Here is a 10,452-nt window from a genome sequence, read left to right on the forward strand (position 1 = left end):
GAAAGAGGAGGATTTAACTGAGAAAATTAATTCGTTGAACATTGCTGAAGAGAGTTCTGCTTTGTCTACTTCTCAACGGTAAGAAAGTTTTATTGAAGTCGCTTTTGAGGTGAAGGTCACAAGGGATAGGATGGATTATCAAAGAGCTAAGGTAAAAGGTTTTAAAGATTGAGACAAGAACACTCAGTATTTTCATACAATTGCTAATGGTAAGAGGAGGAGGAACTGTATTACTAAATTGGAGGTGGATGGTGTGGATGTTTTCAACCAGGAAGTTATAAAAAGGGAGATTCATCATTATTATGAGGATATTTTCACTGCCAGATCTTCAGTGTCTCCCTTTTTTCATAATATGGAATTCAAGAAGATTGATAATACTCAACAAGATTGGCTTGAAAATGCATTTGATGAAGAGGAGGTGTTTTAGGAAATTGAGATGTGTGGAACTAATAAAGCTCCTGGACCAGATGGGTATAATTTGGAGTTCTATAAAGTTTGCTGGGGAATTTTGAAGGTAGATGTCATGGATGCTATTAATGAATTATTCTGTAAAGGCAAAGTGGATTGGAGAGTGAATGTGTCTTTCTTTAAACTTATACCAAAAAAAGAAGACTCAGTTACCGTTAGAGATTTTAGGCCCTTAAAGCAGTTTCTATAAGATTCTATCTAAGTTGCTTGCAGAAAAACTTAATGTGGTGATGCCTGGTTTGATTTCTAATGCTCAAGGGGATTTTGTGAAGGATAGACAGATTCTTGATGGCATCCCAATTGCCAATGAGTGCGTCGATAGTATACTGAGACAAAAGAAGCCTGGAATCATATATAAGATTGATATGCAGAAAGATTTTGATAACGTAAGTTGGCCTTCTCTTTTTTCTATTTTGGAAAAGAATGTTTTTCGCAGAAAGTGGATTCAATGGATAAAATGGTGTGTCACTGCTTCCCAATTATCTATCCTGGTTAATGGTGAAGCTGCAAATATGATTAAACCTTCAAAAGGTATTAGACAAGGTGATCCTTTGTCACCTTTTCTTTTTTTTTGCTGCTGATAGAGGTTCTTTCTCTTCTTGTTAATGATGTTGTTTCTCAAAATAGAATTAGTGGATTTCAGGTGGTGAAGGGAGGCACTGTTGTGTCTCACTTGCAGTTTGTTGATGATACTATCATCTTTTTGAATGCTTCTAGGGTGGAGGTTAGAAGGCTGCTTATTTTTCTTTTTATGTTTGAGGTTCTCACTGGTCTTAAGTTAAATTTAGAAAAAAGCTCAATGATATGTGTTGGTGAAGGTGAGTTAGTTGAGGATTTGGAAATAGGATGTAAGACGGAGTTTCTACCAGTTACTTACTTAGGTATGCCTATAGAAGCAGGTAGAAGAAGTATTGTAATCTGAGAAATTATAATACAAAGGATGCAAAAGAAGCTAGATCCTAGGAAGAGAAGATTTCTGAATAAGGATGGTAGAGTGGTTCTGATTAGAAGTTCGCTGGAGAGTCTGACAGTTTATTTTATATCTCTGCATTTTCTTCCGGTGTCGGTGGAGAAGAGATTAAACACAATAATGAGGAGATTTCTGTGGGGAAGAAGATGCGGGTAGCAAGAAGATGAGTTGGGTTTCTTGGAAAGGCGTATGTAAATCTAATAGGAAAGGTGGGTTAGGCATCAAAAACTTGAGATTGGTTAACAAGTCGTTGTTAGCTAAATGGCTTGGGAGGTATTGCAAGGAGAAAACAACACTATAGAGGCGTATAGTTTGCGAAAAACTAAGGAAAAGGAGGAGGGTTTACTGCCAAGACAAGTGAATGACTCTGTTGGGAAAAGCATGTGGTTTGATATCTTAAAAACTAAGGATGTATTCTTTGGTGCTGCGACTGTAAAGATTAAAAACGGTTAGTCATTATGTTTTTGGCATGACTGGTGGAACGAGAACAAGTCCTTTAAGGAGAATTATTCAAGATTGTATAAGTTAAGTAAGCAAAAATTTCATACGATTGCTATGATGTTTGAAGATGGTTGGAACTTCCAGTTTTCGAGAGAGTCAGATCCAGCAGAAAGGATTGAATTCTTGGGGTTGAAGTATGACATACGGAACGTGATTCTTATTCAAGGGGAAGATGATGTTTTGGAAGGTGATTTTTCTTCTAAAAACTTATATACTAAGTTAACTGACTCTGAGCCCGACGCGGTGCTAAGAGCATAGCTCAGCGGTATCCCATCAACTCCAGTAAGTAGGAAGTCATGGGTTCAATCCCCACCATAAAGGTTTGTAATAGATTAGTTGTATAGTGAGTTTGGCAGTGTTGGGTCTGGCAGTGGGGCCAGTCCAGCTGGATGGGTTCGGGTATAGGCCTGAGTACGGGTTTCGCATGTCAAAAAAAATAATCTCTGAGCCAGATTGGGATGGGTATCATATTTTATCCAAAATGTTTGTTCCTCCTAAAGTTCTCTTCATATTTTGGGCTTCTCTTTAGTATTCTTTTCCAATGAGGATGATGCTGCAGCACAGGAGAGTTGCGCTTCAATCAAATTTGTGTCTTTTTTGTAATACAACAGAAAAGACTTTAGAACATCTCTTCATCCACTGCAGCTGGGCTTCTCATCTGTGGGAGTACTTTATTTCTTCTATGCAGCTGGCTTGGGTAATGCCTTTCTATTTCAAAGAGTTAATGAAAAGCTAGAGGATTCACAGATGTTCTAACAGGACTAGGTTGGTTTGGCATCTTATGCCTTTTGCTATATGTTGGGAGCTGTGGAATGAACGCAATAGAAGGATTCACGGTGGAAGACCAAAGTCTGAGGATGAGCTTGAGCATGATGTAAAACTCTGGATTTGTCTATAGAGCTTACTTCAGATATTTTCAAGAATTATTCGATGAATCATATTATTAACCATTGGGAGGATATTATGAGTTTGTATATCTCTTGTGTCTTGTTTAAGTGGTCCTATGACTCTTGTATATAACTTGTAAATACTCGTTTTCCTATTTAATATATATCCTTCCTTTTCAAAAATAAAATAAAAAAAATAAATTCTTTAAAATGACTCAGCATTCCCAAGTAAGTTTTTAAAACGACTAAATTTTTTTCTCTCAACAACAAAATGAACTCTTTCTCCATGTGTTAGTGGTTGTTCACCGATATGGATGATTAAGACTTATTTTGTGTATGGGTGCACAAAATAAGGGTAAGTCCACTGGCAAGTTGGTCCAAGTCATGTCTCAACATGAGACAATTGTCCCAATCTTCTGTCCAAACTGGTATAATTTGATCCCTATAATTAACATACCACTTCAAATACTAAATTCATACCAAAATTCGATCTTCTCTAGAGTTTTCTCCTCTACCCTTCAAATTTTTATTCTAGTATTTTAAATTCCTTAATTGAAGTAAAAAGCTAGTATTGCACTTTTTTTATACCAATTTTGAAGTTGTTGTTAATATGATATATGATGTGCTAATTTTTTTAAACAAATATTAAAATAGTAAAAGGGGAAGCGTAGTGCAATTATAAGTTAATCCAGAATTGTCCAAAATTCTTATGGAAAGTTAAGAACGCGCAATTGGGGATACTAAAACTAATTGGGGGACAGAGAAAAAAGACAAAAAATGGGATTTAAATAGTAAAGCAAGGTCACCCCCTATCCATATATTTTAACCAATTCCTAATCTGCCCCTCACTAATCATGTTTAATGGTTAATTATAATTAGTTAAGTTAATAGGTTCGTTTGATGATGATTAGCATAAATCATTGACGTTGAATTTGTTGATGCAACAACATTAAATCAAGATATTTATGATCATGAAGCTTTAGGTGAAGAACCAACCCAGGAAAGTAAACAAGCTGAAGATACAAGTACTCCAATTACCCATGTATAGGTATTAATGTATTGAAATTTGATTTTTTTTCATTGAATCCGCCATTGTTACGCCTGAAAAACTCAGTGCCGGCATGGTCGATTCCCAAATGAACCATGCCGGTTTGAGGACAAAAACATACAGAAAAAATTTGTCTGAAATAGCAAGTATTGGCATGGTATTCATCCTAAATAACCATGCAGGAACTCAGTATCGGCATGGTATTCATCCTGAATAACCATGCCAGAACTCAGTATTGGCATGGTCTTCATCCTAAATAACCATGCCGGTAATGAGGAACCCAGTATCGGCATGATCTTCATCCTAAATAACCATGCCGGCACTGTCTTCATCCTAAATAACCATGCCGGCACTCAGTACCGGCATGGTCTTCATCTTAAATAGCCATGCCGGCACTCAGTACCGGCACGGTCTTAATCAATACCGTCATGGTCTTCATCCCTACCGAATGTAAAAAAAAAAAAAAAAAATTCAAAGTGAGGAGCCGGAAGAGAATGAGAAGAATTTGAAAGGGAGTGAGAAATGTTTCGAACTTAAAAGGGAGTAGGGTATTTTTTATGTTTGATTTAACTTTTATTGTTTTAAAGGGTAGTTTCGTATTTTCGCCCCCAAAACACCCCTTAACAAACACTATTAGTTGGAGAAAGTAATTTATATCCCCCAATTAATTTTAGTATCCTCCAATCGCGCGTTCAAAGTTAACAAGCGAATTTACAAAAACCAAGGGAAACTGTTCATGAATGTGTTGAATGGAAGATACGTCAAATGAAGATTTTTCAAAATTTGTATTGAAGTCTTTGTTTAATTTTTTGCTATTATCAATGAAAAGGCGGGGGTCTAACAACCACACCCAATATTTTTTTTAGGCAATCTGTATGGACAAACTCCGATATAATTTCCAAGAGAATCAACTAGACAGTCAGACTCAATCAATAGAAATATATCCAAGAGTTGTAATCTGTTTCTCAATGTAATCAGCAAATCAAACAAATAGAATCTGTGAGTCTGATTATTATGAGAAACAACTTGAATGGCACCAAAGACCAATGTTCAAGTATCAATCAATTTATATCAACAACCAAAGGTTGGATTATCTAATTGATTGAACTACAAACAACCTGTGATATTTCAATTATATATAAAATATAATGCGGAAAAGAAATAACACAGACACCAGAAATTATGTTAACGAGGAAACCGCAAATGTAGAAAAACCCCGGGACCTAGTCCAGATTTGAACACCACACTGTATTAAGCCGTTAAAGACACTAGCCTGCTGCAAGTTAACTTCGGACTGGAATGTAGTTGAGCCCTAACTAATCTCACACTGATCAAGGTACAGTCGCGTTCCTTACGCCTCTGAATCCCAGCAAGAATCTACGCACTTGATTCCCTTATCTGATCTAACACACAACTAAGAGTTGATACGACCCAAAGTCGAAGACTTGATAAACAAATCTGTATCACACAGAAAAGTCTATCGAATAGATAAATCTATCTCCCATAGAAATACCTATGAGTTTTGTTCCGTTTTTTGATAAATCAAGGTGAACAAGAACCAATTGATATACCCGACTTATATTCCTGAAGAACAACCTAGAAATATCAATCACCTCACAATAATCTTAACCGTATGGTAGCGAAACAAGATATTGTGGAATCACAAACGATGAGACGAATATGTTTTTGACTACTTTTTATCTTGCCTATCGGAGATTAAATCTCGAGAAAATCTTAAAAAAGATAATACTCAATACGATAGAACAAAGCAAGATCAGAACACGCAACTACAAAGAAAATAGTTGGGTCTGGCTTCATGATAGACGCATTTATGTGTCTATTTTGGTCTCAATTTTCTATATTGTTAGTACCCATTTTTGTACTTATTTTGGTATTTTATGTCTTTGTAGGTATTTTTGGAGAAATAAACATGTGCGGAGAAATTGGCTTGAAAAGTGGTATTTGCGCTCGTGAGTGAAAATTATTAAAGACACCCCTCGTTTTGATAAGGGGCACCTCAATTACTAAGGGGCACCTATAGTTAAAGACACCCACGCTTCTGATTCAGGGCACCCCAGAACAGCTGTTAAGAGCACACCAGAGCTGGATAGGGGGAGGTCATCTTCTCCAAATTTCAAACATAAATAAGGCGGGAAAATTGGTGTTTTAATGGCAGAATTAGGGTTGATGATTTGGACCACTTTTAACAAGATTCAATTGTTGATTATCATGGGATAGGTCTGTTTTGGCAATACAATGTTGGTATGGATGTTTAATTGGGCTAGATTTGGCTGTAATCGAATTGGAGCGAAACAAAGAGTTACAGAGTGCGAACTTCCCTGATTTGGATTTGGATGAGATTTTCTCGTGGATTATCATTGGACCAAGTTGGTTCGGTCCTGGTTTGATAAGACAACGAAGGTAGTTGGTTTGAAAACGTAAAAAGAGGAATGAATATCGATTGGGAGTAAAACAGGGAATGAAGTCATTTTCGGAAGTTTTGGATTGTTGCGTGCAAACATGGAGAGGAAATCTGTTGGATGCTATTTTATCGAGTTAGAAGGTTGGATTAATACCGAAGACGCGTAAACAAAAGTAAGATAAAGCCCGAGACTTTCTGTGAAAGAAAGCAGAGATTTTTGTCGAGATTTAGGTACCCTGGTGGTGTATAAATAACCGGAGGAAGTTCCAGAGAAATCTGTCGAGAGTTTAGGGTCGATACGGAAGCTTAGGGAGGCTGCAGAGGCGGAGAAATCAGGGTTACAGGAAAGTACCCTGCTGCCGCTGAAGAAGAAGGAGTCGAAGAACATTGACGCACACAGACAGTCGCAGATTCTGCTACAACATCAAACTATCGTTCTTTCTACTGTCTTATTCCTTTGTGACAGTGGTTCTGTAACATCTATATTTGTTGCAAATCCGCTATAATATTATTTGTCTTCAATAAAACACCTCTTTGAGCCATGAATCAATCTTTTGAGTGTGTTTTTGATATGAGGAGCTAAACCCCAACACTAGGACAACGGAGGAAGCCATTCTTCGCGCGTGTGGTAATCTTATTTAATTCCTTTATGACTTTTGCACTAGTATAAATTGATTTATGATTTTTCTTGATTAGTTATGATTTAGTTTGATGGGTTATGCTTAGTCTTAAGAACTATTGATAATCCATGCTTATGATTTACATTTAATGCTTTATAAAATCTACCTTGGCAAAGAATAAGAGTTGATATTTGTTATCTTATGAGCTAGAATTGGTGGAATCCTGAGTCTCAGTACCTCTCAATATTGTGACAATCCTTTGTATATAATTCTAAAATAAATCTCAACAAGTCTGAGAATTGAATCACTTATTTACCACTTTCAAAACTACATCAATTTTTGGTGCCGCCGACGCAGACTTGTGTTTTAGATTTGTTTTTAGGTTTTATTTTTATTTTTCTTTTTATTATTTTTGTTCTTTTTCACGCGTATTGGAATTTTTTGTTTGCTTTCAGACTTGGAGCTGAGCTAAAGAAAAGTAGAAAAAGTGCTGAAAAGAATATCAAATCCAAAGAAGGAAAGAAAACAGAAATCCGAAAGGAGTAAAGAAGAATATTTTTGCATATAGTTATTTTATTTTTTAAAATTTTATTTCTTTTTATTTTTAGAAACTGTATTTATTTAGGGTTTATTATTATTTTCTGTATTTTTTTTTTATTTTTGGACTTTATTTTTGGACTTGGACATTATTATTATTTTTGAAACCCTAAGAGGGTTAATTTTATAAAGCTGTTGCAGGGAAGGACGACAGTTACGATACTGTCTCAGCCCCTCGGGTTCGTACACTGACATAGGAGTCGGTGGTCTGAGTCGACTTTAACGGTTCATCCCCCGTATGGTACGGGAGTAAGACTCTACCCACTCAAGAATCCCCTGTCAGTAGGTTTTATTTTGTGGAAACACACACAAACACGTGCACACACCAATTGCATCGTCAGACTACCGAGTTTAGGAAAACTCATGGATAAGTAAGCTGAGCCCGTGCCTTGGGCCTTATGGGATTTACCAGCTGAAAGTCCACAAACCGCATGCTTGTACCTTTGACCAGTCTTTGACTGTAGGTATATTTTCCCGTGGTAAACCGAGCTTACCCATTTTAGTCAACCTTGCATTTGCACGTGCACGATATAATGTCGAACTGGTATTACAATAGCCAATACAACGAATATCCGATTGAGTTTCAAAATGGACATTACTACCTTGACCATACTGCGAATAGTGGTTGGGAACATCAACCTTATGAAGGTTATGGATCATACCATGGTGAGCCTAATTACTATCCACACATGCATCGGTCATACAAGCAGGAAAATAAAGAATATTATAGTGTTAGTTCCTCGTCTTTGGACAATATACTGCAAACGTTGAAAAGTAGTCATTTTATGATCCTTATGTTCCTATTCCTCCTTTAGAAGAGTCCCTCAAGAAATTATAGGAGTCGACGCGTAAGATAGCTGAGATGGATAACTTAGTTTATGACGAAAGAAAACTTTCTATAGAGGAATCCCTCAAGTTGATGGTTGAGACGAACGAAATACTTGCTCGCGATAATCTTAATTTCCAATATAGTGTTTCCAGTAGTACCCTTGAAAATGAAGATAGTTATTCACATAATCAAGATGACGAGGTTATAACTGATAACACTAATTGTTAGATGAGGCTCAACCATTTTTATGTTATTATAATGATGATTATGATAGTGTTGATGAAGAATTTTAAATAAGTAGGCGTAGTGATCAGGAATAATGTTATTTCTAGTTCACATCCAAATAATTTTAATGACTATTCAAAAGGACGAGGATTTGACTAAAGATAACACTTCCTTAGATGATGTAGTATTTCCTTTTGATTACGAAGTCAATGATGGTTTAGAGGAACGTGTATATTTTGAGTCTAGCGATTTAGAAACAATAGACTTAGAAAAAGAATATGAACTCGTCGATATGAGTGAGGATGTACCTGACTTAGAAGAATCAATTGACCATTTTCAGGAATCAGATGACCTTGAAATTAGGGAATTGTGACTAGTCTTTGGGGGTGATTATCATTATCCGTGTGCTTTAACTCTTAGAAAGGTCCCTCACTTGGGATTTGACATATGTGCCTCAACCATTTTACAAGATTATCTTCATATACGTTTTCCTGAACCTAGTGATGTCCATAAAGAAGTTCAGTTATTATAAACCCATCCTCTGGTTGATGTGGTTTACCCAAGCTATGATACCCAGATTGATTTTGTTTTCCCACCAAAAACTTTTCTTCCAATTGAGGGAACGTTTGAATTTGAAATGTGTCAATTATTAAATTTTGAGACTAAGCCTAATTACTTTAGGAGAATAGAAACGACACATTTTTTTAAGAATGACCATCACTTTCACTGTGGTCAACTGTGTGAGTCAAATCTGATTGACTTTGAGGATCCGCAATTATTCAGGTTACTATTATGTGGTTCTAAGTTATTAATTGAGTTTTTCCAGACTCTAGAAATTTAACATTCGGATTTTACCTATGAGGAAATGCAGTCCATGAAAATATTTTCTCTCGACCCAATTATAGAACCTGAACCTGAACCACAGCAAGATGTAGTTGTCTTAAAAAGGAAACTAGACAAGCGTGTGCCTTATTTGTCCATTTTCTTGGCTTGTTACAGATTCCTTTTATTTGTAGTAGCTTTATTTGGTTTTGATGACCCGCAGATGTTTCGGCTATTACTTTATGATTCTATGAGGTGACTAATCCTTTTTTAGTCTGGCTAAAGACTTTAAACTTAGCACTTCTTGTGAGGTAACCCATGCTTATGCAACACGGTAATATCTTTCCTTAACTCTTTTGCTTCAAATGGTAACTGTTAGAGCATTGCTCGGTCGAACTCGCAAGCGTTGCTATCTAAGCTTGTTTGTCAAATTTAGTTGTCAAAACTATATGTCTTGATTTCTAGTCTACTTGTAGCTAAAGTCTCGGACTAGGATAGTTAAGTGTAGTTGAGCTCCAGACTCCACCGCGATCATCATATGAAGACAAAGAACTACTCAAGGAATCAGTGGAACTTCATCGACTAAACGGTATGTGGAGACTTGAACTTATCTATCATCCAAAAGTCTACCTACTCTATCTCCTACTCTTGAAACAAAAGTCATATAAGTATATAGATTTCAATTATACACATTTGTTCTTTCGAGCTGAATTTAACTCGCCTATCTATTTCTCGAAATATGTGTTGGTAAGCTTTCGCTTTAGCCAAGTTCATCTTTACTCGTGACAAAAGTCATGTTGACATTTCAATATCTTGAAAATCGCTTTGATGTAAAATAGTTTGTGAATAACAACTATATAACATCCTCTAAGAATGTTTCAATGATTGAAGTGTAGAGTTGAGATTATGTAACCATCTTTGTATATAAGCATATATGGTGTGTTCACACATTAGTGTATAAATCCATGAACCGGGAACCAAGTGTATGCATATGTGTGTGTACGAAATTGGTGAAGGAGACAGGTTAAGTATGCGTACCCATACGCATACTGGCGGAAGTTCA

General features: G+C 36.3%; 1 protein-coding gene across 1 annotated transcript; it reads left to right on the forward strand.

The window, feature by feature from the left end:
* Positions 1–436: 436 nt before the first annotated feature.
* On the forward strand, positions 437–1,390 carry LOC113305658. Its single transcript, XM_026554676.1, has 3 exons — positions 437–554; positions 682–999; positions 1,053–1,390. Exons 1-3 carry the CDS (start codon positions 437–439, stop codon positions 1,388–1,390), a joined length of 774 nt encoding a protein of 257 aa, XP_026410461.1.
* Positions 1,391–10,452: the final 9,062 nt, after the last annotated feature.

This window comes from Papaver somniferum, chromosome 8 (assembly GCF_003573695.1).
Source record: "Papaver somniferum cultivar HN1 chromosome 8, ASM357369v1, whole genome shotgun sequence".
NCBI classification, from domain to species: domain Eukaryota; kingdom Viridiplantae; phylum Streptophyta; class Magnoliopsida; order Ranunculales; family Papaveraceae; genus Papaver; species Papaver somniferum.

Coding starts and splice junctions, on each gene's coding strand:
- LOC113305658 (XM_026554676.1), top strand. CDS start 437: ATGTGTGGAACTAATAAAGCTCCTGGACCAGATGGGTATAATTTGGAG. Junction 555..681: donor TAATGAATTATTCTGTAAAG/GCAAAGTGGATT, acceptor AGTTGCTTGCAG/AAAAACTTAATGTGGTGATG. Junction 1,000..1,052: donor TATGATTAAACCTTCAAAAG/GTATTAGACAAG, acceptor TGCTGCTGATAG/AGGTTCTTTCTCTTCTTGTT.